Source organism: Passer montanus, unplaced genomic scaffold (genome assembly GCF_014805655.1).
Source record: "Passer montanus isolate IOZ18808 unplaced genomic scaffold, ASM1480565v1 scaffold103, whole genome shotgun sequence".
Lineage (NCBI taxonomy): Eukaryota > Metazoa > Chordata > Aves > Passeriformes > Passeridae > Passer > Passer montanus.
Genome location: NW_024356838.1, coordinates 1,259,239 through 1,286,797, shown reverse-complemented (window position 1 = coordinate 1,286,797; position 27,559 = coordinate 1,259,239). Strand labels below are relative to the sequence as shown.

The window sequence follows — 27,559 nt, the reverse complement described above, 5'->3', positions numbered from 1 at the left end:
CCGGAGCGGTAACAACCGAGAGAGCTCAGAGCTATGGGTGCAGCGCTGCCGCCGGAGGAGAGCGGCCGGACTGCTGCCCTCCTCGTTGCGAGCTAGTTTGCTGCAGAATCACAGAATTAATTAGGTTGTAAAAGATCTCTGAGATTATCAAGTCCACCCCATGAGCGAATACCACCATGTCAACCATGGCATTAAGTACCACGTCCACTCTTTTCCTTAAACACCTCTAGAGTCGGTATCTCTACCACCTTCCTGGGCAGCCCGTTCCAATGTCTAATCACCCTTTCTGTGAAGAGATTCTACGTAATGTTCAAGGTAACCTCCCCTGGCCTATTTTAAGACTATGCCCTGTCGCTCGTCAGCTGGGAGAAGAGGTCGACCCCCAGCCGGCTACAACGACCCTTCACCACGCAGAACCGCAGACACGGGCGTGTTGCTCTGGCAGGCGCGCTCGGGACTTTAATACAGGTGTATGGGGAATGAATGGCCGGGCTCTCCGCGCTGCCCTTCCCGCTACCGCCGCCCGCGGCTGCGGCCCGGGAGCCCCGCACGGCTCTCGCGGTCCCTCCCGTGGGCGTGTGCAGGCCCCGAGCGCCTCCCGGCCCGCGGCCCCCGCCCGTCCTGGTTGGCTGTGGCGGCGCGGCCGCCGCCGGTTGGCTGTGCCGGGGGTGTGTGCGGGGCCGCTCCGCCCGCGGGAAGATGGCGGCCGTGACCGCGCTGAGGAGCAGCTGCCGAGCCGCGGGGCGCCTGGTAAGGGGAGCGGGGACCCCGCGGGCGGCGGCGCTCCCGGCCGGCCGGGGTGGAGAGATAGCTCCTGGCATCCCCGAGCGCTGCTCCTGCCGTGCGGCGGGCGCACCGCGCCTCTGCAAACACGATGCGCTCGCCGAGCTGTCGCCTCGGCGGTGTCCGGGGCCGGGCAGCGCCTCAGCTCCCTCCCCGCTGTGCGCTCTCGTGCTCCGCGCGGGTGACCGGGACCCCGGCGGGGCCTGGCACCGCCCGCCCCGCGCTGCACGGGGACCCCCAGGGCTGGCACCCTCTCCCCGCTCTGCCCTTGCCCATGCTCCCTGAGAAAGAAACGTGTGCCTTTCTGTGATAAAACAGTGACATCCTGCTCTTCTGTTATTTCTAAGTCATCCCATTATTGCTTTGCCTATGCCTTGCTCTGCCATCACCGCTTCTCCGCCCACACATCAGCTCCCTTTGCATACCGCATCTGCACGGAGACGGTGTGGATACACAGACAAAAAAGGGAAACGTATTTCTTTGAATCCCAGGAGCCTTGATACTTGAAAAGTAGTTGAGATAGCTTGCCATAAGAAGTTAATCTATGTGGTTGCCTTTTTGAGATACTTACAGTTTCGTGAACATAGTTCATGTTTTCTTCTGTCTTCTTGTATTATAGTCTTCTTGCTATTGTGAAGAGTGTTGATTTCCAATTGTGTCATCCCTATTTTGTGGGATGTCAGAGAAGAAATAATTTTTGAAATTTAGAAACAGAATTAAGGATCAGTTCCAGTTTCTAGTATATTTTTTCTCTTAATAGTTCATATTGTAATTTTAAGGCATAATGATGAGGAATTTTTAAATGATACTTTTGTAATCTGGCTTTCAGCCAGTAACTTATAAGTATAAATAATTTTACTAATTAGGAGCATTGAAAATAGCACTTTCTATTAAGTTGTGTTTCTAACCTTCTACTCTTAAATCCAGAGGGAGATTCTGATAAGATGAAAATGCTCATCTTATCTATGTACATGCTGAACTATAGAATTGGCTGGTTTATAGTGTGTGTTTCCTGCAAGCACATTTTGAATCTGTGTGAAGTGGTAGGGAATGGCAGTTACCTGGACACTGGGATGTGAGCCAGGTATTTGGATGAGGGTGACATTGGATTAAAACACATTACCAGGGATGTTGCTTTAGTATATAGGTAAATGTACAGGGAAATACAGAATATATATGCAAAACACATCTAATGTGAGGAAGTGTTCATTAAAATGACTCAGTGGGACAGAAGTCAAGAGAGTTCAGCACTTCAATATCCTTTAATGCAAAGTCATTGCCTGTGAGCATGAACTGTTCAATTTGGCTTGGAAATTCAGTGTTACTCCATCAGGTAATCAGTTCTCTGCAGGCTGCTTACAAATATTTTGGTCTGAGGCCAGCATACATTTTCAGGATCAGTGGTAGTTTAGACAACCGGAGTTGACTTGTTTTTAAGGAAAGAGCCAAAGCTGAGCCCGAGGGCCAGGGCAGCTCCCCTGAGTGCACTCAGCTGCCCCTCGGCTGGGGTCAGACACAGCTCTGGCAGCCAGGCTGGTGTGGCCTCAGGCCCAGCAGGGGACTCGAGTGGCCCTCGGGTCCTTTTTCCAGAGTCACTCTGCACGTCCCAGGCTTGCACAGGACAGGTGTTCCCTTGCTGTGGCAGTATTGCCTTTAAGTTGCTGTTTAGGGCAGTAGTAGCCACATTAACAAGCTTAGTACTAGCAGTTATCTTTGGGGTTAACTGATAGATTTTTACAGACATCAAAATATGTAAATGGGTATGCTATGGATGTTAGAGCTAATTTTGTCTTTTGTGTGCCATTTTTATTTCCTTGTTTGGCATTACACCAGTATTATGGTGATTAAATGCTGAAATTGTAAGCACAGTCTCTTTGTTTAATGGATTTTAATTTTTTCCTTGTTAGTAAGGAACACTGCTCTGTGAAGAGATTGTGTCCTGTATTATTACTTTAACATACTAGCACAGCAACTTTTTGGTAGAGAACGTGCAAAACTGAAAACCAAAAAGATTATGTTTTTTAAAATGCAGTAGTTTTGAATTATTCCTACAGATATAATATGAAACAGCATGGGTACTCTGCAATAACAACACTAGTCTCTTTTTTTGGCAGTGACATTACTAATTCACTACCTGCATTGGTAACCAAAGGTTAAAAATCACATGGAAATCATTGTGAAACTTCACATTTAGAAATAGTTCAGAGATTTGATGTGCTCCTTGTGATCATCTTCACAGGTAAATACTGAATGTTTTTCATTTAGGGTCATGTAAAGAGAAAAGAGAGTTTTTACAAGTTTGTGACAAAAAAGATCTAGTTAAACAATTCTTTTCCGTAACATTTTTATGTAAACATGTAACCTTCAAGTGGGAAGTAACCCAGAATTAAAAAAAGAAGAAAAATAGGATTGTGAAGATGTACATTGTATACCAGATTTGTAATTTAATGTGAGTTTTAAATGTATTCCTAAAGTATGATTTTTCGTAGCTTGAAGTTGCCATGTTACCTGATTGTTGAATATGGAAAGTTGTTTGGAGAACTAATGAAAAGATTTTCTATTTGCTTGTTATAGGAATTAGAAAAACACTAATTCTAAATCAGTAGGTACCATCTTAGTGGCAGGCAACTTAAAGGTAACAAATGATATAACTTTGTTGTGTCCATCATGGTAGACTGTGTTGTAGAAATGTTTGTTCCTTAAAGAAAGGGGATATTAAATATAACTTGCAGTGCTGGGTTAATTAATACAGAAAATGAGTACATTGTCAGTTCAGAATTGTATGGCCTGCTGAATAATGCACTTTTTAAATTGAAAAGTGATAGCAAGTAGTTGAACAGTTTGGGGTGTGGGGAGGGAAACAAGAAGTTTGATATGCTCTGTAATTACTGAAAGGATTTTTTAAACAAGAAGTTAAAATGAACTTTCCCATGCAGGTGTGCTGTTTTCTGGCTCCTCTAAGAAGATAATTTCTAAATTTTACAGTTTTGAGCTACTTGAGGTACATTGTAGCACCTGAATTTTTTTCATATCTCTAAATTAGTTAGAGATCGTATCTACAGAGAAATTGTTATTTTTATAAATTTTACAGCACTCTTAAGACAACATAACACTAGAATTACATGAAATGTAATAAATTTTACTGGATAAGAACATGTCTGAACTAACTTGTGTTGAGATTATGACCTGTTTATGTCAATGCAAGCACTACCAACTTTGCTTATGATCACAATCATGACTGATTACAAGAGGCTTTAAAGCATAAAGTTTTGTCTGAAGAATCTTTCAGAAAATTCTGTAAACCCTTTAAGTTGATTTCCGGATAGATATTATTGTAACCATGAAAAAAAACCATCTCATGGCCACTTCTTATCTGCAAATATCATTGAAGCTGATTTGGGATAATGTTTACTTAAAGATGATTGCGTCCTGTATAGGAACAAAAATGAAAGGGCAACTCTCTGGGCCCTCTGGTGTGAATTTCTTACTGATTAGTACTTCTGATCAACCTTTGATGGGACAAATATGCTGGTTTTCTGTGCAGTCTAGGGAAACCTTCCAGCATTCATCCTGGACAGGACTATTTCAGATATCTGATGTGGTTGATAGTGTGTTTGTGCTTTTTGTGTGCCTGTCCTGATTAAGCTAATTCCTGAGAGAAACAAAGGCGATGAATCACTCACCAAATCCTGTCATGATTTTTGTTAATTGGTTATGTCACTGTGGCTTTGATCTCCCCATGTGTTGTGTTAGTGAATGAAGCTAAAAACTGGCAAAGCTTTTGCTAATGTGAAGGGGGTTACTGTATATTCAAGAATGTATTCAGTGTAATTGTGTTCCATAAGAACTTCTGTCTTATGTAGACTAGAATGAAACTATTTTAGTGTGACTGTTAGATGGGGAATATTGAATGAGCTCTACCTCCACTGTATTAACCCTTGAGATTTTCTCCCCAGGTTTGCATTCATCGCGTTAGATCGTGCAGCAGCATTCGCTTTATAAAATCAAAATATGTGTGCGTGTTTGACAAATCTGCCCTCAAGTTTAGTCATCAACAGCGATTATTCAGAACATCTGCTGGTAATCTTTTTCATAATAAAATAATTTCTTTTACTTTGTTATTTTATGAGTGTTATGTTAGAGGTTTGCATATTGCTGGTATGTGGACTGTTTCTGATGCATTCAGATTTTTCTGTCTGGTAGCTTGTATTTAATATGAAACATGTTGTATTTTCTTATTCTCTGTTTCAAGTTTCATGTGGCCAAATTGTCCAGTTTAAGCTTTCTGACATTGGAGAAGGAATTACAGAGGTGACTGTCAAAGAATGGTAAGCTCTGCTTTCCTGGAAATACACTAAGAGATCAGCAGGTAGTTTAGCAGCTTTAGCTGTATGATCAATGAGTTATCTGAGAATATTTTTTGGTTACTAGTGAAATTTTTCAGGTTTCATTTTGCACATTTTAGAACCTTGTACATACTGAGCTTTTTATTTTGTTTGTTTGCAGTCTCATATATTTGTGAGTGGAAAAATTGGAAGGAATGGGATGCACCTGTATATAGGCTTTTCCTTCAGTGATTGACTTTTTTTTTGTTCAGGTGGCCTGTCTTTTGTTGTGCTTACTTAGACTTAGCTTTAGAAACAAATAATTGACCTAAAGAATGTACCCCTGTACCCCTGTACCCGTCCTCTGTTGCTTTTAGTAAAAGATTTGAACTTCTAAATTGTTTGTAAAAAGCCAGGGATGAATGGATTAAACAAAATCAAAGTGTACAGTGAAGGAAGGCAGTGTTCCAAGGCCTTGTTCTCTGTACAAATACCTCTCTCTGCATGGAAGACAGTGTTCCCTCCTGTCCATTTCCTTTCTGAAACTGATGGTATATTGACAAGTTGAAACCAACAACTTCCTTGCATTCAGATTAAGCTGGGCTCATTCTTATTTTTAAGTGCTTTATAATCTGACAGGAGAACTCTGCTTTACTGAAGTAAATGTAATATGTGTGTAATGATATTCATAATAATTTTGTCATTTTACCCAACAAAGGGTTCTGTGGCAGTCAGACAAGATGCATGTAGCCAACATATCCAGTACGTAGAATTTGTTTTCTCATCTGGAATGCATTGTCATTTTACCCAACAAAGGGTTCTGTGGCAGTCAGACAAGATGCATGAATTTGTTTTCTTATCTGGAATGCGCTTCCATGTTGTGGGATGTATATTACTGAAGCTACCAAAGGAATACACAGAACAGGGTTTTACACTGACTGTGTTTCCCAGTAGCCTGTGTCTTTCCCCCAGGTACATAAAGGAAGGTGACAGTGTGTCTCAGTTTGACAGCATCTGTGAAGTGCAGAGTGATAAAGCCTCTGTTACTATCACCAGTCGTTATGATGGCATCATCAGAAAGCTCCACTACAGCATAGATGATATTGCTTTTGTTGGAAAACCACTAGTGGACATTGAGATTGATGCTTCAAAAGGTATTGTAAGCCATTTTTTTTTCTCATGCATATTTTATGTTTGTTGTCATAAAACAATCAGTGGCAGAGAAGTTTACTTTTTCCTTCTGAAAATCTTCAAAGATTATTTTCCCTTTATAAAGTCAAGAAATTTGAGTAGAGAAAGTTTAAAATTGCCTAGACATTTCCTCATGAATATTTAGCTTTAGCAAGCTGTGTTCCCATCCACATTAATTCAAAGTAAATCTTAAAAACTTCAACTGTCACAGAATGGTTGAGGTTGGAATTTAACAAATGCTTATAATGTAGTCAAGTTAATTTTTTTCTTTTTGTTTGCAGGTGTTGCCTCAGAAGAAGATGTTGTTGAAACACCTCCTATGTCTCATGAAGAGCACACTCACCAAGAGATAAAAGGGCACAAAACATTAGCAACCCCTGCAGTTCGTCGCCTGGCCATGGAGAACAATGTAGGTTTGCTGAATAAGGTCCTGCTGCATTTTACCCAGCTTTTCTATGGCAGTTTGGCTGACTAGAAGAGCACTGATCTAGAGGAAACACTTGCTTTCAAATGCATTTTACATGTGTGAGAACTGCTGTAGAAATGAAGAGGGTTGTGCTTTCTGATGATTATGGTGGATCGAAAAAGAATTACTGGGCTTAAAAGACAGCTAGGTAAAGACAGCTAGGTAAAAGACAGCTTTAGGCTGAAGACTGAGAAAACCTTTCTAGAATAAAAGTAAGAAACTGTCAGAGGAGATTCCTGAGAATCTCTACAGAGAAAGTAGGAGGGAAAAATAAAAAAAAAACACCCTTGTTTTGCTTTTCAGATTTGTATTAGAGCAGAGGATATACTAGGTGATGTTTTACATGCTTTTTTTCTCCCTATGAATATTCCATTGGTTTTGAAAGGTCTTGATACATTTTTAGGAGAGAATTAAGTAACAAATAGCTTTTCTCAAATTAATATTTCACTATTGGTCCTGTGACCTAATTAGGAGGTTAACAGTATTCATAATTCCTCCTTGAAGTTTGCAGTCAAATACCTAGTGGGACTTCTGGATGATTTGAACTATGTTGAATACCTAATGAATTATAGAAAGGAACAGAAAACTGCAAATATGTTATATCAGAAATGGGAATAATTTTTAAGCACAGCTCACACTATAAGATATTTTTATGTTGCTGTAAAACTAAAGTGTCACTGCTTAATACGGAATAATTTTTAAGCACAGCTCACACTATAAGATATTTTTATGTTGCTGTAAAAGTGTCACTGCTTGATACATACTTTTCAGATTAAATTGAGTGAAGTTGTTGGGACAGGAAAGGATAACAGAATCCTTAAAGAAGATATACTCAACTACTTGGCCAAACAAACAGGAGCTATTTTGCCTCCATCACCGAAGGCTGAAATTGTCCCACCTCAGCGGAAAGCAGAGGCTGTGCCAGCTGCTCCAAAGGACAAAGCCCGCAAAATCCCCGTTCCTCTTTCCAGACCCATTGCATTTGCAGGAAAAGATAAAACTGAACCTGTAACAGGTAAATCATGAAATATAGTCTTGAGACCGTGGTCACAGTAGACTGCCAGTACCTGTTGCTCTGTGAGTAGCTGATTCCTTTTGATAGGAGTGTGTTTCATGTGGTTGTTATGCAATTGAGCATTTAGGAAAATGTTCTCTGTAAGAAGCATCTCTGCTGAAATTATTTTATTAAATATTTCTTCATGTTTTGGTTGGATGGAGTTGGGCTGCAAATTGTACTTGCTCATTCTTCAAGTGTGTGTTGAAATGCGTAGGATTTGTCATGGTGGGTTTGTCATGGTAGGAATCATTATGCAATTAGTGATAAAGTGCAGTGAATTTAAGTGATTATCAGTGTTTAGTAAAAGCATACTGCACTATTATGTGAGTAGCATTCACACCTGTTCTGGAGAACAGTGCCATAAAAGACACTAAGGTAACAAAAAATCACATTAGAAGGGGAAGATTAAAATTTTTTGCTTGCCTTTCAAGCAGTGTTTATTTGGAGAGGCTGGAAAGCGTAATGCAGATTATCATATTGTGATTTCAGATTTATACATACACAGGAGAGAGATGCAGTAATATAATCTGAAGTATTACATCATCAAAATTGAGTTCTATGAACTGAATAACTCACTAAGTGCTCTTCATGCTGTTCTTCTTTGGTTATGCTTTGGCTTTGGTTTGGTTTTCATAAGTTGTATTATTTGGTTAATGGAAACAGATGAAGTTTCACCATAACTTCACAGAAGCTCATTTTTTGGTTTAAGAAGACAATTAATATTTTCCAGGTTTTCAGAAGGCCATGGTAAAGACTATGAGTGCAGCCCTGAAGATCCCCCATTTTGGTTATTCTGATGAGATTGATTTGACTCAACTTGTTCAGCTGCGAGAGGAGCTGAAACCTCTAGCTGAAATGCGTGGAGTCAAGCTTTCCTTTATGCCTTTCTTCATAAAGGTGAGGCCTGCAGCAGAGCCCTGTATGGAGTACTTACACAGGTTTTGCCAAAATCTGTTCAATGATTGTTGTAGATGTATCTCTATCATCTGAGTTATGACAGATCACAGGAAAACTGGTTTTTTGTCTATTGAGCCACTTATCAATTTACAGTTGGAATTGCAGGTAGAGTTATGTAGCGTCATTGAAATTTTTTGAAATATTAATGGGAAAAGATAGAGTGCCTTCAGCATAATTCAATATGGAGGTAAGCATCACCAGGTGTTTGAATCACACAAAACAAGTTTTTGAAATTGTCAGTATTTTTTGAGGTCATATGAAATGCATCATTGTTCTTGTTGGTGTTATTATTATAATCTTTGTATTGCTAATGAATCCCTTAGGTCACTGACTGTTGTCCCTTCTGCTGTTCAGAAAAGCAGGCAGTTGCACTCATGTGCAGTGAAAGTACAGATTAGTCTGGTAATGCTATTGTACTCAGAGTGTTACCAAAACACTCATTCCATATTGTTATTAATCTAATTTTTTTTCCTACCATTACTTCTTTGCCATGGAGCTTTCTGATTATAAAATACAAAAATCTATTTTGTTTTCTTTTGTTGTATTTAACAGGCAGCCTCTCTGGGATTGCTGCAGTATCCCATTCTTAATGCTTCTTTGGATGAGAACTGTCAAAATGTCACATATAAGGTTTGTAAACTATGGATAAATGTGAGCAGAAAGTGAAAAGTAATGTCTAACAGGGGTCTTTCAGAATGTCTGAGCTAATTATGAGAACCAAAATTATGATGTTGTGCAGGGAAATAATTTGTGTATTCAGATTCTGAGATCTAGATTTGATTTATTGTTTGCCTTATTTCACTAATTTGTTAGGTAAGAGTCACTTTGTTATTCAGAGTCTCCCTTTGTAACAGAGAAACTGCATAGCTCATGATTGAAAAGTTTGTGGTGTTTTTAGATGACTGTGCACACACCAAATTTCTTTTTTTTCTTCTTTTTAATTTTAGCGTTGTCTTTGAAATATGCTATTTATGTTTTGTTACACATCTGGTCATCCTAAAGTGCAATGTTTTCATTGTGAAGTTGATTCCAGGACTTTGTATTCTCCGAAGGTGGAATTGTCAACATCAATTGACACCGTTTGCAGATGTGAGGCTAATTTAAAAAAAATATATATACTTTTCTCCCCTCAAAGCTGTATGCAGGAGTTGCTTATTAAATACAGCACTTTCCAAGTTAAAAAGATAAATAAGGAAAATGTGATTGAAGTGGCATTTTACCTAAAATACCTTTTATGTTGACAGCTTATATTAATATCTGGTTAATGGCACTTGCTGCAGGCTTCACACAACATTGGAGTTGCAATGGACACAGAGCAAGGTTTAATTGTCCCAAATGTGAAGAATGTTCAAGTCTGCAGTGTATTTGACATTGCTGTGGAATTAAATCGCCTCCAGTCCTTGGGCTCTGCAGGCCAGCTGGGAACAAGTGACCTCACTGGGGGAACATTCACCCTTTCAAATATTGGCACAGTAAGTACAGGGAAAATGAGAGCTGTTTCTGAAATGCAGCTTTAGTGAAGTTTAATATTCAAAGAACAAAATTGTAGCAAATAATTCAAGAGGCAATCTGCTGAAAAAATGTTGTTAAATAATATCCCCACCTTTTTCTTTTCTAGATTGGTGGCACTTATGCCAAACCAGTGATACTACCTCCTGAAGTAGCTATTGGAGCACTTGGAAAGATACAGGTATATTAACTTTATCTCAGTGATGAGAGTGTTAGCTAAGGTCATCTTAATGAAAATGGAACATATAGTCTGTCTTTGCAGAGAAAATGCATAGCTCATGACTGAAAAGTTTGTGGTATTTTTAAATGACTGCACACACCAAATGTTTAATTGGATGTCTCTGGCACCAAAGGTTCATATTTATTTTCCAGAATCCTGTTATATTTGTCTCACATCTATGTTTAGCCTTCGGATTAGTAAGAAACAATATAAATACAGTTCAGCAAGTTTTGCAACATGGCAATAGCAATTTTGCTATCAGCAGGGAGAAAACTTGAGAAGTATTCTGAAAATTAAGTTCAATTTCATAAGCCAGGTAGCTGAATCCATACAGAATTTTGGATGTGAAGGCAGTTTTATATTTTCTGAATCTCAGGCTTTAATTGTTTAATACAGACACTGGAACTCAGTGCTGGAAATGAAATTAGTATTAACTGAAATTACTTCTGTGTTCCTCCTCTGAGCATTTTTTTTTAGAGGTGCTTTAAAGAAACTGCACTTTTAAGGAAAGCGCAATAAACTATTCAGGAAGAAACTTTGGAGTCAGGAAAAACTTTTACTACTTCAGTATTTCCATGATGGTGGGAAAAGGCTATGACTGTTTATTATGCAGGCTTACAATAAATTCTAATCCACAGCACAAAAAGTAATAGAAAAGTCTTGGTTTTTAGCATGATGCTACTGCTGTCTGTCTAACTCAGCAGAATGTTTTAATTTAGATCAACAAATTAGCAAGAACAAAAAAAGCAGATTTGCTAATGAAAGTATTAAATTCAATAGTTCTGGTTTTGTCCCTCCTCTGATTTTTAGGTTCTTCCTCGGTTTAATAGCAAAGGTGAAGTATTTAAAGCACAAATAATGAATGTGAGTTGGTCGGCTGATCATCGCATCATTGACGGAGCTACAATGGCCCGGTTTTCTAACTTGTGGAAATCTTACTTGGAGAACCCTGCTTCCATGCTGCTGGACCTTAAATAAAGGAAACCATGGCTAGAATATGCCTTTAAACTCTGTGGATTAGACTGAATAGTTATACAAGCTGTCTCTGCTAACATGTGCCCTTTGCTACGTGCATTATATAATAATGTTACCTGGTTGAAAGTTCTCAACAGCTGATATCAGTCTCAATTAGTTGTTGCTTCTTTCATTTTGTATTGCTGTAATTTCATCTACAGCAGACTGTCAAACTGAGTAGGTCACAGCTTCTGAATATGGTGGTGGAATGTCTTTATTTTGCCTTTTATAATGAAAATGATTGTCAGGCTGGTGCAACTGAGTGCCACTGCTCTACACCTGCAGTATTTATAATCTGAAGGGAAATTTTGAGGGGGAATACTCATAGTTCTTCTATTTTGGACACATAAATTTATTTTAACAAATAATATCTGAATTTCTAAAAGGGATTATGCAAAAATCATATACAAATAAAATGCCTTTAATGCTTCAGCTGTAAGATGTCCAGAGAGCTTTTTATTGTTTAACTGAGTAAACCTCTTAAGTCTTTTGCTAGTCCACTTTTTCTGGCAATTACTTACACAGGTACTCTTTATCAAACTGTAAATGAAGAGGCCATATTTACTCCAATGCTTACTGATAACACTGATTGATAACTATCAAGGCCTTAATACTCTCTAGAATATCCTATATTTTTAAAGGCTGAAAGTAGTTTCAGCCCTTAATGCTTTCTAGTTATTTTTTATTCTTATAGAAAGCATCTGTCTGTTAAAATGAAACAAGGAAGAAAGAGAAAACAAAATAAAAAAAGGATCTTGTTTTATTATTCTGTCATTAGGTAAGCCTGACAGTAAGCTGATCATGATCTTGCATTCTGTTATTGATATTCAGATACTAGAATCTGATAGATTAATCACATTCAACAAAAATGGATATTAAAAAACACTGTGAGATAAGGACTTCTTAAACTCAGACATGAGGCACCTAATGAATAGATTCAAGTTAATGACTTTAGAGCAGAAAACTTATGTGGCTTTAAGGTAAAATCAACAGATAATGAAGATTGCTGATTTAATGGAAGATATGAAGAAAACTGTTGGATATAAATACCTTCTAAACACATAAGTTTCACACAGACATGAGAAAAGACGGTTACATAGCCTTAAAAATGAATTTGTAACGCACAAAATGGACATTTTCTCCTTTTTTTAGATATATCAAAAACAGGAGCATTCTTCAAAATGGTAGACCAAAGTTGTCTATTGCATTTAGCTGTGAAGATGTGAGACAGGCTACCAGAGGTAGAATCCCTGCTATCCATGATGCTGAGACTGAATAAGAGAAAAGCTGGTAATGTATGGAGTGTGGCGCATCCATGTAAGGTGCTATTAACATTTCTATTGTGGTATAAGGGTCTTTTATATAAAGGTCATTTCTTGCAAAGTTTGACTGTTACATCGTGCTTATCACCTATTTCATTTTTATCAGATTTATTTATTCCTAATAAAAAATGTAAAGCCACAAAATGTTGGTTTTATTTGTGAATTTTATGCAGGCAATCCTGTATGGGTGACTCAAACTCTTTCTTCTTGCCTTAAAGAACATACTGTACTCAAGGCTACCAGAAGAACACAGCCTAATGTCTACTTTCCTACAAGTATATTGTTGTGGTAAGGGCTTAGTTTAAAGGCTTAGGATATTTTTTAATCTGATGATCACTGAGAAAATAAATTGAGGAAATAGAAATGTATGAAAGAAAGCAATAAAATTAATTTGAAATACTTAAGACAGAATAATTTTACTTACACAAGGAGAAGATTGAAAGCTAAAGTACTTAGTGTCTTTTTAAGTAGGTAATGGTATTAATGTATTTAGTTGTTTGTGGATTGGAGAGGGTTATTTTTTTTTGTTTTGTTATTAAGTTCTGTGTGGTAGAATTATAACCAAAGTAATGATACTTTTAAAATTTCATCCTCACATTTTATACTCCAGCTCATTTGGTTAGAACTATCCAGTTTTATGGCTTCTGCCTCAAATAGTAACCTTCTAGTTATTGTTGTCTCTCTTCCCATTTGATTGAAGTAAAAGATCCTGACAGACTTGTTCTCCTTTTATCTTCTCCAAGGGCTATTTGAAGAAATAGAATGTTAAATATTTTTCGTTATTGGAACCATGAAAAGGGGTGAGTAATAACCCCTCTGCACATCCTGGTAAAGATTACTTTTCTGTCTGGACTTTGAAAATTTGCAGTCAAATTCTTCAGCAAGAGAATTCTTTAGCATTGGCAAAAGTAATGAGTAAAATACTTAGTGATGTAATACCTTCTTGTCTGTTTAGTAAATGTTGCTGTTTAATAGCACTTTGAAGCTCAGTTACCTTGCAGAGAAACATTACTAAAGAAAGCAATAATTTTTAATTCAATACTGGCCTTTTTTATTTCTAATTGTAATTTTTAATTCAAAACAAACTTATTGTGTAGCATAACAATATTCCTTTGTTCTTTGTTCACAATTTCTGTTTATGGGAGTTGAGTTTAGGGGAGCCCAATCACACTCAGCAAAATGGGAAGACTTCAACAGTGGTAAATGCTTGGGGGGGTTGCAAAATGCCTCATGTGATGCCTTCTATTCTCAGCATAGGTTAAAATTAGAACTAGACTGACATTGCATTGGAGTCTGAGTGAGAGTTTTAAATGGCTTTGGTAATGCAGATGAGATTCATAATTTATCTCCACTCTTGTCCAGAAAGCAATGAGCCACAGAAAATCCTTGAAAACACTGAATAATTAAGGTGAGTTGTTGTTCAACTCTTTCTGGTGCTTGGAGGTGAAGTTCTTGGGAGATCTGATTACTGGGGAGTGAATTTGCAGTTGTTTTACAGCCACACTTGTGAATTCACTTCTGATTTTTTGTTTGTGATGACAAGGTTTTTATGGTTTTTATTTTCTTGACAAATAGTAAGATCTAAGAACAAGACCTTTTTGATGGAATCCTGTTATATAAAGAAATCCTGAAAATAGTAATATACTTAGGTCCTTTGATATTTTGTACTTCTAAGGCAGTATCTGTTGAATGATATGCAAAAGAGGGTTGCTCAGAGTAAGCTTTACTAGAAATTAGTATTAGTTTGACTGTATAGTATGATACTGGGTTTGGTAGTACAACTATTAACAAATGTCTCTTTTCTGCACAATTTATATAAAAAGATTTCTAGTTTTCTACCTAAAAGGGCTTGTAGTTCAAAAAATGTCTTTAAACAACAAGAAATTATAAAATAGTTAATCACTTGATCTCAACAGAAATTTGATCTTGAAAAAATCAGGCAATTTGAATTGAGCCTCTCACTGCAGCAAAAAGCCTTATGCATATATAGCATTACTGTTGCATGTTGAGGTGGAGACTGGGAAGGGTAGTTACTCTGACCACTGAAAGAGAAGCTAATCCTTCTAACTAGTAAATGTGATCACATTTACGTGGGGGAGGGAAAAGTATACAGTTCTGTCTTTACAGGAAAAAATCCAATCCCTCTGTAGGAGCCCAAAGGCCAGACTGCACTGCCACGCTGGAGTTACCATTTGTGTCACTTGTCAAATCCTGCCATTTTTCCTTAACAAACATAAGAATCATAAACATCAGTGTATTAGACCAGATTCTTTTTTATTCAAGCTTTATAATTGATTTTGTGCTGTCTTTACAACAGGAAGCAATCCTGACATTTTACATTTTATTTGCCTACACATTTTAGGTTGATTTCAGTATAAGCAGACCTTACAAGTAAGCATGTTAGCAAAAGACATAGTAAACATAAAATAGAATGATTGCCAATTTGAACACAAAAATAATCACTAAGCAATTGTGGCTTATCCAGGCCACACAAAATTATAACAGAAACAAATATGAAAGAAAAGATTGGTTCTAAAAGATAGACCTGCAGCAATTATTGTAGGGAAATACATGTATGAAAAGACATGAAATTCCTCTTTTGTTGTTACCTACCTGCTTGTTTGGAAGAAAGCTATTCTTGTTTTTTTTTTTTTAATTTTAAAGCATATATAGGACATTTTTCTTACTTGGCACTACAAGTATCAGAAAAAAGGTAGAAAGGGAGCATTCAGATCATCAGTGTTCAGAGTACACTGCTGTGGTATGAAGTTCAGCCCTGCAAACTTATCTGAGTATCAGTATCTTAGCTCCAGTAATGGCAATAAGAATGGTTTTCAGAGGGATGCAGTGATTAGGATGAGTGAGTATCCGATTTTGTTGCTCTTCAGGACAATATGTATCAATTATCTCACAAAGGATACATAATATCAAAACTGCATTTAATTTTAAATGTGAATTCTGACACTCAGGGATACACAAACTTTCAAAGAGAAATCAGAAGGATTTAAATGCATTTTCCTAAAGGTAATGCTAACTATAAAATGCATTTTCCTAAAGGTAATGCTAACTATAAAATGCATTGTAATGAGTTAAGCTATGAAGAAAATGAATGCAAATAAAGTAATTTCCAGGAACAGTGCAGTTTCTGTAAAGTGCAAAACTCCTTCAGTGACAAGTGTCTATATCAGGTAGGTGTCAGAACGCAGCTATCAGAACTGAACTGCCTTAGATTGCAGGTAACAATTTCATGTCTTCCTGGGATAGGAACAAATGCTCAAATCTACATTTAATAATTATGGCAACAGCCTACCCTTGAAGGAACTGAGAGAAGCAGTTGTTCACTGAAAGAGAACACAGAGATTGCAAAAATACCTTTTCGTGTTATAATAAAATGTAACTAGGTGCAATTATCTATTTTTATAAAGAGAAAGCAGTAGATAAAATTCTGTCAGTTCTTTACATTACCTCATTTGATAACATAATGAAGTGGGTATTGCAGAATTTTGTTTTTCACGTCACTGTCCCCATCTGGGACCCATACCTGAAGTGGTGCATTGAGCCTGAAATTCAGTCAGATTCCTGCAAGCAAATCTGAACATGTAAAGGATCATGGCTGAAACTGCAGTTTGCCTGGGAACATTCTCTGCTGTGAAGACACTCTGGGAAGTGAGAATACACAAGATAAATGAGGAATTACAGAGAGAAAAGGAATTCAGGCAGAGGTCTGCAGGAAGGTAGGTAAATTGCAACTCTAAGTATGTGAAAAGCTAGACCATATGTTACATTGCAGAAGACTGTAATTGGTTTCTTCAAACTCATGCAGACTCTAATTCCTTAGTTGTTACTCCAGCAGGAATCCCAGTGATTAGAATTTATCTAGTATCTGTGATAAAAATATTAGTATATAGTTTAAATCCCCTCAACTCAGAATCTAAAATCTTCTGCTCTGTAAATATTCTAACCGGTGAAGATTTCTTATGCTTTCTTCTTTCTTCTAATCCTTTGAGGTATTAACAGGGTTGTCTGGTCTTCTGTCTGGCCAGCAATTATATGAAATTTTAAGAGATTTAGGATACTATTTTTGGTACTCCTAATTTATCAGATGTGTTTGAAGTGGAACAACAAATTCAAAAGTGACTCATGGAGAATACAAGCAGAAAGACTGAGAATGACCTTGTCATAACTCTTGTTTAGGTACCCTTTGGAAATCAAGCTAAAAGAAGCTGATTGACTTATTTTCTTGCACTTATCTGTGGTGGACTGGAAGGCTTTCATTTTAGGAGTCTGCTTCAAAATGTGCTTTAGAACTTAATTCCACATGACTTTATATTCTGTGGCCCTGCTGCAACATGTTGAAAGTGAATTATATCCTCCTTCTGAATGTAAATTTAAAGAACTGTAAAATATAATTCTGATAAATTACCTCAGCCAAACATTAAGGGCTTTTCTTCTCTCCAACTGATAGTATATTAACATCCAGATAAAATTAACGTTATTTGACAATAAGGTGGTTGTCTCTTTTTCCAGAAAATAGATAGGATAGTAATTAATTGCTGTGTTCATTTTGGCACCACTGGCAGATCTTTTTTCCCTTGTAGACTACTGCTTGTCTGGGAGGAGAGAGCTGCTTTAGCAAAGCTTAAAGAAAAAGTTATTAATGAAGGTGGAAGAGCAATTTTAAGGATAGAGGAAGAAGAATGGAAGGTAGGGTTGATAGGAATGAATGCTGCTTGTGTTGAATGACTGATGCATTATGAGAACTACTATTTACAACTTTACACTTACAGTGGTACTATTTGTGTTCTAACCGCTCACTGTGCTTTGCTAACAGTGAATTGGGACACACTGTTTTGAGTGTAAAAGCAAGCTGGGTGGTTTTTAGTCCTGAATATTAAGCATTACTCTGCAAAATCAAAGCCCAAAAGACTTTTCTGCATTAGAAACTATTTTCACTGCAAAGTATGATTTACATTATGTAAATTCTCATTTAACATTCACACACCAGAACTACTGAAATGTATCAAGATGAAAACCCTCTGTGTTTGGGTGCATGAAGATATTTCTTATTGTTTATTTTCTCTGTCTAAGAGTGAAAATGAGCCAGTAGATTCCCAGAAGACTATTACTGTTGTTTCTCATGTGCAGAGCTAATCTGCTGTTACTGCTGGCAGAGTGAAGGCTATCAGTGCTCTGAGCCATGCAGAAATGCACTGACCAGCTCCTAGAAGGTGATGAGAATTAGTTTGTGTTGAGGCCAGTGAGAACACGACAGCCAGACCCAGCCTTCTGTGCAAAAATCTGTTTAGAGCAGTTTAATCTTCAGTTATATTGAATTAAAAAAACCCCAAAACAATAAAGAAATAAAAACAAGCCTGAAACTTGTCAATGACAGTAGTGCAGGTGTCTAAAAACTGGGAGCCAAAAGAGGGCAGGTTCAATGTGTGATCAGCATGACAACCCACACTGGTGTTCACTTCAGGATCATGGAATATGCTGAGTTCATTGAGCTGAACTCCTGGCTTTGCACAGCACCATCTCCAAGAGTCACACCATGTGCCTGAGAGCATTGTCCAAACACTTCTTGCACTCTGTCAGGCTTGCTGCTGTACCACTGCCCTGGAGAGCCTGTTCCAGTGCCCAACCACCCCCTGGGGGAAGAACCCTTTCCTAATATATTGATGTAAACCTTTATAAAAGGTAAACCTTTTCCTAATATGTATACATATTTAATTATACTTGCTATTTCTAGCATATTTTAGTAAACAGTTATCAGGATTAATTTTGTAACCTACATGGTGCAGTATAGCTTAAGAAAAAGGACAGACTGTTAGTGTTTCAAATAAAACTTCTGCCTCAGGCTGTATTCTAAATTAAATTTCTTCTGGTTTGTATTTCTTGTTGCAGACATTACCTTCGTGCTTATTGAAACTAATCCATCTCCAGGAATGGCAGCTTCACAGAACTAGTTTGCAGAAAATTCCTCAGTTTATTGGAAGATTTCACAGCCTTGTTGTTCTGGATCTATCCCGGAACTCAATTGAAAGTGTACCTAAAGAAATTGGTGAGCTGTGTTTTCTTTTATTTTAAGCTGCTTTTCTAAGAAAATTGGTCTCACACACATGTACCATTTTTGTCCCTTTGCCTGTCTAATAATCCTACTGGGGAGTAAGAAAACGGATTATTTAAATCTGACAATGAAATAGAGATCTCCAAACCATAAATTCCATATAAACTAAAAATGGGGCTGGATGGAAGAGATATATCTCTATGAAAGCTCCCCATGACAAAAAAGGACCTGTTTGCACAGCAGGGACTAGACATCAGAATGCAGCTAGCAAAGTGACACTGAAAAACACACTTCATGTTCTGAGTCCACAGCAGGAGTAGCCTAGTCACAATGTTTGGTTTTGGGTTTTTTCTTGAAGCACTCAATTAGATTGCAGAACTAGATTGCACTCCTGTACTAAAGAGTCCTGAGGTGCTGCTATTTGCAGTTCGGTAATTTTTTTGTTTGTTTGTTTGGTTTGTTTCATGAGAACATAGAGCTATTTTATAACAGTAAAAGGATAAGGCAAAGCAAATAATAATATGCTTCAAATAGAATAAACATGAACATTTCTCATTTGTGCTCTCTGCAGGCCAGCTGACCAGCCTCCAAGAGCTGCTTCTCAGTTACAACAGAATAAAATCTGTTCCTAAGGAAATAAGTAACTGCATCAGTCTGGAAAGATTGGAACTGGCTGTCAACAGAAGTATCTGTGATCTTCCTCCTCAGGTTTTGACAGACTGTTTGGTTTTATTTGATGCATATTTTAAATTTATCCAAAGCCAATTATCATTACGTGTTGCATTTCTGTTTTCAGATTTTCTGTGATGCTGTGATTTCACAGTACTTCACACTGATGTGAACAACCTTTCCATGACTGGTCAAACTGAAGCCACATGAGAAGCACACACATACACCTGAGTAGCTGAAGGAGCCAGTCTTTATTTTGGCCAGATAAATGACTTGGCAGTGCATGGAGGGCAGTGACACACTCCATATCAATTTGTTTAGGCTGGATGTCATCACTGATTTACCCCACTAAGAATCTGATGCCTTAGCACAGAGAAGTTCCCTTTTATGGTTGAGAGTATAAATTCATGCCAGGGGACAGCTGTAAGCATCTTTACCAGAACAGCTAGATCTGAAAACGGGTTGTGTGATTTATAAAACTGCCTGTGCAGAAGAGAAAAACTGTTGTTCTCAAATGCTGAAAACATTTATGAGAGAATGAAAACAACTACTCACCTTTTGTAGTCAATTGTAGTCAGCAGTTATGGCACTCACTACTGGGTGAGAGGTAAAGTTCTGCTGCCTTATCAGCTCCCAACCTATCTACCTTCCAAGCAAAACTGTTGTTGTCAGGTACTATCAGCTATTGGAACTCAAAACCATTCTGTTTACCGGCTCCAAAATGTGCTGTAATGTTTCTCAACATTACTAGATTACTGCTGTACTGCTGCAGCAGCTACACAAAGTTACATTAAATCTCCCTTTCTTTTCAGCTCAGTGATTTAAAGAAGCTGTCACACATAGATCTGTGCATGAATCAGTTTACTGCCATCCCCTCAGCTCTCCTCAACATGCCAAATCTTGAATGGTTAGATATGGGGGGAAACAAACTCCAGGAGCTTCCTGACACAATTGACAGGTAAATACAGCTCAAAGCTCATCTTAGTCTCAATTCCACTGCATTGAAATTCTAATTAATAAACACTACTTAAAATGATAATTTTTATGTTAACCTCACTCCAAAGTCAAGATTTTATCAGCCCTAATGTGATGTTTTGGATAAACTGGAATAATTCATTCAATTAACAATAAATTCAGTATCAACTATAAGGTTAAATATTTATTGTCAGTCACATTTTTGAACAGAAATTAGGTGATTATCTTGGATATGGGGTTTACTTTGAGACTTGTTGCATTATGAGTCCTTTATGTGGCTGAAAAATTAATTTTATAGTAATGACTGAGAGGATTAATTCTATGAATTTTGATTTATTGCACAAATACCTATTTTTCAGAATGGAAAACCTCCACACTTTATGGCTCCAAAGGAATGAAATAAACTCTTTGCCAGAAACCATTGGTAATATGAAAAATCTAAGTACTCTTGTTCTTAGCAACAACAAACTTACGACTATTCCAGCTTGTATGAAGGACATGACAAATCTGAGGTAAGAAAAAGCATCAGTATTATAAATGAAGATAACTAGAAAATACTTTTTAAAGCCCCTCTTGAGTTGTATATCGTAGAGTGATACTAAGGGAGAGGAAAAGGCAGTACCACAGTTGTAGAGGGGGATACAATAAATCAGCATAATTACACAGATTCACAACAATTAAGGATCTGGTGAAGTAAGCTTTGTGTAGTGAAGTACTTAGTTAAAGAAGTAAATTATGATAGCTACAGTCTCACATGAAAAGTAGACTATGATCAGTTTTCTCTTTTCATAGCCCTCCCACTATAATTGCCCTTTGATATCACTCTCTGAAGGCAAGAGCTTACAGAAAAATGTGGCAGGCATTAAAATGACAAAAAGTAGAACCAAAGAATTCAAGCATTCAGAATTAAACAAAATTTGTTAGGTTTAAGGATATGGATGAAACTGTCATGTACTTGATAAAAAAAAATTCTTAATTGGTAGAATTTGAACTACTCCTTAGTGTACTGTGACAGAAACTTCCCTGTTGTTAGCATTTTCATTTGGGTTATTGGATGTTGGCTGTTTTAGAGAAAGAATGCTAAGCTGCATAAACCATGTCTAACCCAAGAAGACAATTCTTGTTCTCAGCTCTTTTGGAAGAACCTCCTTAACTAAATATATACAATTATAGGCCTGAGGGTGGAACAAGAATAAAGAGAGAAAGGACTGGCTCCTGCCTTGCAAAGCTGGGAGCAGCCACTTGCACTGTTCTCATTTACTCACCTGTTTGTGAAAGCTCAATACATCTGAAAGTGGGGTCAGAAACTGAAGACAAAATTATAAGGACTGCAATGTTTTTTCCCACCACAATCAGTTACTGTTATAAAGCATCTTCTTAGCTTACTTAATAGAGTGGTGAGTTTAGTATAATAAGAACTTAACTTCCTTCTGCTTAAAACATTATTTGAGAAATCTTAATTCAGTTTCAAAAGAATTATTTTCTCTGGGACAAAACTTACTACAGGTTTAACCTTTTCTGGTGAATTCCTAGATTTGTCAACTTCAGAGACAACCCACTGGAGCTAGAGGTAACACTCCCTCCATGTGAGAACACAGACGAGGAGGAGCAACAGGAAATGTTTGGCATTGACTTCATGCACATGTATATCCAGGAATCACTCAAGAAAACAGGTATGGCATTTTTATTAATTCTGATCTCTCCACAATATAGTGAGGAAGAAAGGAATAAACTGGATAAATAGAATCTAGGATATGTTTAAAAATGAAACATGGATAACCTTTTTAATAAATGAGTAATGTTTTCCAAAAAATCTGTAAACAGGCTTTTACTGAGGACAGTGGCACTTTTAACAGGCGTTGGCACAGTGGGTCTCCAACAAACAGCACAGATTCTGGTAGGAACATACTGGAACCATGGAGCACTGTAAGAAATGTGCCTGAGTTACCAACACCATGGATAAAGAGAAGCTGATGACTGTCTTTTGTATTTGCAATTTAATCAGTTTACATAGTGAAGGTCTTCTAGCATCCCTTAATTCATGAAACTCAACTTTTCCTATTTGTGGATGTTGTCCAGGTAGTACTTCCAGAGGAAGCTTAAGGGAGAAATGTGTATGTTCCCGAGATACCTCTTTTAGCAATGAACTATCAACACCTGATAAACAGATATTTCTCACAACTTGCTTTCCCTGACACAAAATACAGTCACTTAAACAAAACACCCCCAGTTTCATCCCACTTCTGAAACATGACCAAAATTTGCTGTTCATTGTTTCTGGGGTAACAGCTTTAAGGTTGCAGTAAGAGACCCAAATAAGCACTTTGGAACAGATGTTCAGTTGGCAGCTGTTACTTGCAGCAAGCACTTCACTGCAGATATAAAATGATCTCTCTGATCTTCATTCTGTGTTTTGTGAAGGCTTAAAAAATGAATGTAATGCCTTTGTTTTAGAACACTAAGCCAGCTTTTTTCTTATCAATATTTCATGAATGAATTATCAAATTAGCAAAAATATACTAAGATGACACTTCAGACATAAGTTTTCTTTCTGAATAGGTTCTCTAGCAGCACATGCTGATCAAAGTACTTAGGCCTACTTAAATATTTTAAGAGGAAATACAAAACTATTCTGAACTTCAAAGTGAGAATAAAGTATGTCAACTTATTTTAACCTATTGTCTTTCAGGAAATGTGGAAAGTTGTACTTCTGGTTCTCCTCCTGTCATGAATCCTAATGAATAAAGAATGTAACTGTGAATGGAAAAGAAAATATCAAGTACACTTCTTCCCAGCAAAGAGGCTACAACAGGTTTCAAATATTCTTAGGGAATTTATTTTTCCACTGATGAGAACTGGTTTGCATATTTGCAATTCCCAGTGAAACTGGAAAATATAAGACCTTTTCTTGGGTACAGGAAAGATGATATAAGTTTTTTTTTGTAAGAGATGAAGTAGCTTTAAAAAAAAACCCCAATGAGTTTTATAGGGTTTGGTTTTTTTCCCTACCAATTCCAAATCTATCTCCTGTCATATAGTTGGCTCTGGTATCAAAGAAGGATTTGGGACAGCTGTCAACAGGACATTCTCCAAGGACACAGCAGACTCTGTGTAATACTGCAGTGCAGCCTTGTATCCTTGCTGTTGTAAATACTCAATGCGCCCGTGATCAATCAGCCGTTTGCAGAGGCAGCCGATCTCCTTCCGCTCCTCAACGCTCAGCACCCTGGCTCCAGACAGAGGAAGGAAGGAATGAACAGCTGGCACAAAACAGTTCTGGTAATTAACATTAGTAGTTAAGCTTAGAAGAACTACTGAAATAATTTTAAGTTCATTTCGGTCAGGTAAGCATGACTGTTGAAATATTTTGAAATGTACGTCCATGAAAATCATATCTTTAAAGTCTATAAGTTTATATCTTTATAGTCTATAAGTTTACTAATTAAATGTTTCTGCAAAATTAGTCCTTTTGAGGACCCAAAGCAATTTAATGTGCCACTATATATAGCTTTTCTGCTGGAATCCATTTGCTAGGGAAAAAATGTACATACCCTTGTAAAGTATCAGAACCACTTGCTGTCCTGCTGAGCGTGTGCTCGTGTTCTTCTGTGTCATTAGTCTGATCTTCACTGACTTCACTTGTAGAACCTTTGCTTGTGGTTTCTTGCATGCCACAAGTGGCCCAACTACTCATTCTCTGAAAATAATGGAATTCTACTGGTCCCAGTCCTACTGATTTAAAGAACTCTCTGCCTACATAATGTGTCCAGTCACACTTGTGATGGCAACAGAGAGCAATAACAATTCCAGCTACAGGCTTATGGTCTTCTGTGGTGCTTTCATTACCAGCAGATTTGTGAGGAGCCACCTCTGTCTGAGCAGCCCTGCAGCGTTTTGGTGCAGGCTCTTCATCTTCTCCACCACAGCAAGTGGTGTAACTTTCAAGCAAGCATCTCAAAGCAAGATCTGGGAATGAACAAATACATCCCCCCCAACAAAAAATATCCATAAACACCATGCCATTATTTATACAGGCTGCATCACGGTTAGGAATGTGCTTCCCACAAAGAAAAATAAAATTACACATCACAAACTAAACCAAAAAGCAAGTTCAGTGATAACTAAAAATTACAAACATGCTTTGAAAACATGTCGTACTCTACCTAGTAGCCATATAACATTAGAAGAACTGTATTAGTTTAAAGTTATCAGAACAGAAACACAACCTTATTTGTGTTTGGGATACATATTCAGACAGCCAATAAAATTTTAGAAACAAAATTGTTTCAAAGAAGAGGCAACTGTGCTAAAAAATTATTCTCAAATACATGACCCATGCCACCACACACTGTTCGCTGTTCTAATCTGTTGAAGCCAAGAAGGACTTCACTTCTGCCTAAAGCATCCTTACATCTCCTCCTTTTACTATTCCCCTGAGTCAAGAGATACTTAGAATATAATTACTGTGTTCACCAAAAAAGGGTTAGAGGGCAAGAACAGCTTAAAAGGACGATTTGGAAGATCAGTGTATTCAGAGTGTAAGGTCTATATCTTGACTTTCTGCAGTTCACACATCTGTAATTCATACCTGTTGCAGCACCACACAAGTGCTTCCCAATTCCTACCACTGGTAGTTTTTTCTTCTCCAAAACAGGTACCTTATCTGGAGGGAAAAAACAAAAACAACCAACAAACTCCCATCCAATCCACAACTCTCCCAGCGCCTCTGTTTTTTCAGAATATAATATCAGCACACTTAGAAATAAATGTTTGCCACTACTAAAAATACATTGATTTGCACATTTTGTTAAGACAAACGAAAAGAGCAAGATGCAGTGGCTGGGAAGCACATTTAACCATTTCAGCCTTTCTATACTGCCTATGAAATGTAAATATGACATTAATGCATCTCCTGCTGACAGGTGCTCCCACAAATTCTGCAGCATTGATGGTGCATCACTTGCTTAATTCTACACATAAAACAAACAATGCAAACATGTTTAATTCTGCAAGTGCTAAAAAACCTTCAAAATATATTTGTTTTGGTGCTTTCTCACCTATAACGATGTCCTATGAGTGTATAAAAAGTAGAAAACTTTCAAAGTCCATTTAAAATACATGTATATGTGTATTTATGTATATTCACACATGGCTGTGTGTATATATGTGTATACATACAGCATCAACATGTCCAAGCAACCACTGAGAATAATTTTCAGAACCAAGTACATGTAAGCATGTTGCACACAAACTGCTTGGAACCCCAATTCAAAATTTAAAAATAAGCCTCTACTTCAGAATGACACAGGCAAGAAGGAACTTACTTAAACATAAGTGCTGAATGTCCACTTGAAGCCTCTCAAATACAGAATCTCTCCTTTTGTGTTTTCCATCCACCTGTTTAAACAGAACAAGAGATTGCATAGGGCTGGCCACTAATAACTATAATTTTGCTCCAGGTATTAATGCCAGACTTTTTTCTTGTCAAATCTACATCTGTGAATTTCCAACATTAAACATCAAGATTTTTTCCCAATAAATTTGCTATTGGTGAAGTATGGAATGTATAACTTGTAAAATTTAAATGTACTGAGGATAAAAAAGAAATACTAACAGCTGCAATGGCAATGGTTTAAAAATTATACTTTACTAATGTAACAATATCCTCTTACCTTGAATCTTGTGGTTGCCCTTTCCACAAGCAAAAACTGAACATTTTCAACATTCTCTAAGGCAATATCAACCCAATGAGACAGCTTTCCTCGCCCAGCTCCAAACTCAACAAAACACCTTCCTGGACCAAGTAAATGCAATTGTTCCATGTTACCTAAAATTGAAGCCTACAGACATCAAAAGATTATTTGTGAACCAAGAAAATATATGCCCTGTGTTTTGTAATGCCTTACAGAAAAATTATTCTTTCACCAAACTGCAGAAGACTTTTTTATATCCTCCTTTCAGTGAGGGATTAGGGAAAGGATGATGTGTGTACAGAGGAAAGGGGTTATTTCTGTTTTACCATATCACATTTCCTCTGTGGGAAGCAACTGGAATTATGCACCCAGTCACCTGTAAATATACAGCAGCAGAATTCCATGTCCAAACGAATTATGCACCCAGTCACCTGTAAATATACAGCAGCAGAATTCCACGTCCAAGCTCTATAGTTATTAGTAAATCAGACCAAACCTGTTGTTTCAGGTGTTTGAAAGCAGATTCCCCATTCTTTGGGTCACTTAAGGCTTCTTGTAAAGCCTGGTGGGACAGTATTTGTTCCTTAAGATGGAGTTCCAGGCCTGGAGGCAAATGCAAAACTTTTAGGTATAGCTTTTGAGTTTCCAAGGGTTCCTAGTTTGTAACACACATTATTACAATTGTGACATGAGCTCAGTTTGTAGCACTAACAAAGCAGTCTGCTGGGAGTGTAAAGCTATCTTCATATGTTTATAACAGAGCTGTATTGTTATCTGTAGTGATATCTGAGTAAGAAACAAAAACAAAAACAAAAGGAAGGGAGCACAGGATTGGAGTTTTATCATTCTATCAATCCAGTTTACTTTTTGGAGTAAAATTTAGCTATTGCTAAATTATCTGCCTGATAATTATTTCAGATGTGTTTTATGGCACCTGTCTCATATTTTTATAGGTATCTAACAACAAAAATAACAATTAAATATTTAATCAATTCAATTTAAAACATTTTTAGTATTTAGTATTAAGCTTACCATCACTTGCTTTTTTCAACCTGGTAATTAAATTCTGCAGCTCTTCAATAGATAGAGAAGATAGGGGAACCTTTTTAAGGGAAAAAAAGTGACACCAATAAATATGAGACCTTTGAAATTTTCTGTATCTTTGTCACAAATTGCAACATGTAATGTAAGGACTGAGCCTAAAACCAAATAATGTACTCACTTGTTTTTCTGGTATTTCTGCTACATCTTTTAAACCAGCATTAATATCTTGAACAAAGTAGACCTTAAAAAAAAATTAAAAAAAAATTA

General features: G+C 37.3%; 3 protein-coding genes across 8 annotated transcripts in view; 2 read left to right on the top strand and 1 right to left on the bottom strand.

Annotated features, from left to right (window-relative positions):
* Nucleotides 1–611: 611 nt before the first annotated feature.
* On the top strand, nucleotides 612–12,988 carry DBT (dihydrolipoamide branched chain transacylase E2). Of its 3 annotated transcripts, none has more exons than XM_039717965.1 (12): nucleotides 688–750; nucleotides 3,720–3,784; nucleotides 4,740–4,863; nucleotides 5,036–5,111; nucleotides 6,081–6,262; nucleotides 6,581–6,708; nucleotides 7,537–7,780; nucleotides 8,553–8,719; nucleotides 9,332–9,409; nucleotides 10,060–10,251; nucleotides 10,398–10,469; nucleotides 11,319–12,988. In XM_039717965.1, exons 6-12 carry the CDS (start codon nucleotides 6,619–6,621, stop codon nucleotides 11,484–11,486), a joined length of 1,011 nt encoding a protein of 336 aa, XP_039573899.1. In that variant the 5' UTR covers nucleotides 688–750; nucleotides 3,720–3,784; nucleotides 4,740–4,863; nucleotides 5,036–5,111; nucleotides 6,081–6,262; nucleotides 6,581–6,618; the 3' UTR covers nucleotides 11,487–12,988. The 3 variants fall into 3 exon arrangements, with proteins under 3 accessions (XP_039573889.1, XP_039573899.1, XP_039573908.1); XM_039717974.1 differs by lacking the exon at nucleotides 688–750 and adding an exon at nucleotides 2,970–3,022; XM_039717955.1 differs by lacking the exon at nucleotides 3,720–3,784 and having other exon boundaries at nucleotides 612–750.
* A 913-nt stretch (nucleotides 12,989–13,901) lies between these two features.
* Nucleotides 13,902–24,018, top strand: LRRC39 (leucine rich repeat containing 39). Of its 3 annotated transcripts, XR_005628510.1 has the most exons (10): nucleotides 13,907–14,252; nucleotides 16,344–16,578; nucleotides 17,443–17,548; nucleotides 18,749–18,905; nucleotides 19,483–19,619; nucleotides 20,393–20,538; nucleotides 20,915–21,067; nucleotides 22,089–22,228; nucleotides 23,245–23,367; nucleotides 23,594–24,018. XR_005628510.1 is itself a non-coding variant. In XM_039718032.1 (9 exons), exons 2-9 carry the CDS (start codon nucleotides 16,454–16,456, stop codon nucleotides 23,298–23,300), a joined length of 1,020 nt encoding a protein of 339 aa, XP_039573966.1. In that variant the 5' UTR covers nucleotides 13,902–14,252; nucleotides 16,392–16,453; the 3' UTR covers nucleotides 23,301–23,558. The 3 variants fall into 3 exon arrangements, 2 of the variants coding, with proteins under 2 accessions (XP_039573966.1, XP_039573954.1); XM_039718032.1 differs by lacking the exon at nucleotides 23,594–24,018 and having other exon boundaries at nucleotides 13,902–14,252; nucleotides 16,392–16,578; nucleotides 23,245–23,558; XM_039718020.1 differs by lacking the exon at nucleotides 23,594–24,018 and having other exon boundaries at nucleotides 23,245–23,558.
* The window catches only part of TRMT13 (tRNA methyltransferase 13 homolog), a 5,607-nt gene continuing 1,428 nt past the window's right edge, over nucleotides 23,381–27,559 (bottom strand). The window contains exons 4-11 of one of the 2 annotated variants that reach the window (XM_039717998.1): nucleotides 27,471–27,533; nucleotides 27,281–27,350; nucleotides 26,745–26,851; nucleotides 26,228–26,395; nucleotides 25,880–25,952; nucleotides 25,144–25,218; nucleotides 24,107–24,521; nucleotides 23,381–23,781 (exon numbers count right to left, since the gene is read on the bottom strand). In XM_039717998.1, the coding sequence (XP_039573932.1) occupies nucleotides 23,586–23,781; nucleotides 24,107–24,521; nucleotides 25,144–25,218; nucleotides 25,880–25,952; nucleotides 26,228–26,395; nucleotides 26,745–26,851; nucleotides 27,281–27,350; nucleotides 27,471–27,533 (1,167 nt within the window). In that variant the 3' untranslated portion in view covers nucleotides 23,381–23,585. Of the gene's footprint in view, nucleotides 23,782–24,106; nucleotides 24,522–25,143; nucleotides 25,219–25,879; nucleotides 25,953–26,227; nucleotides 26,396–26,744; nucleotides 26,852–27,280; nucleotides 27,351–27,470; nucleotides 27,534–27,559 lie in introns of those variants that run through there. The other variant, XM_039718007.1, reaches the window with a different exon arrangement.

Bases quoted from the DNA above. Each gene is read 5' to 3' on its own strand.
- DBT (XM_039717955.1), top strand. From the start codon at position 700: ATGGCGGCCGTGACCGCGCTGAGGAGCAGCTGCCGAGCCGCGGGGCGC. The intron at 9,410-10,059 runs GTTTGTAAACTA...CACTTGCTGCAG, and splicing joins GTCAAAATGTCACATATAAG to GCTTCACACAACATTGGAGT. The intron at 10,470-11,318 runs GTATATTAACTT...TCTGATTTTTAG, and splicing joins GAGCACTTGGAAAGATACAG to GTTCTTCCTCGGTTTAATAG.
- LRRC39 (XM_039718032.1), top strand. From the start codon at position 16,454: ATGGCTGAAACTGCAGTTTGCCTGGGAACATTCTCTGCTGTGAAGACA. The intron at 16,579-17,442 runs GTAGGTAAATTG...TTTCCCTTGTAG, and splicing joins AGGCAGAGGTCTGCAGGAAG to ACTACTGCTTGTCTGGGAGG. The intron at 19,620-20,392 runs GTTTTGACAGAC...CTTTCTTTTCAG, and splicing joins TCTGTGATCTTCCTCCTCAG to CTCAGTGATTTAAAGAAGCT.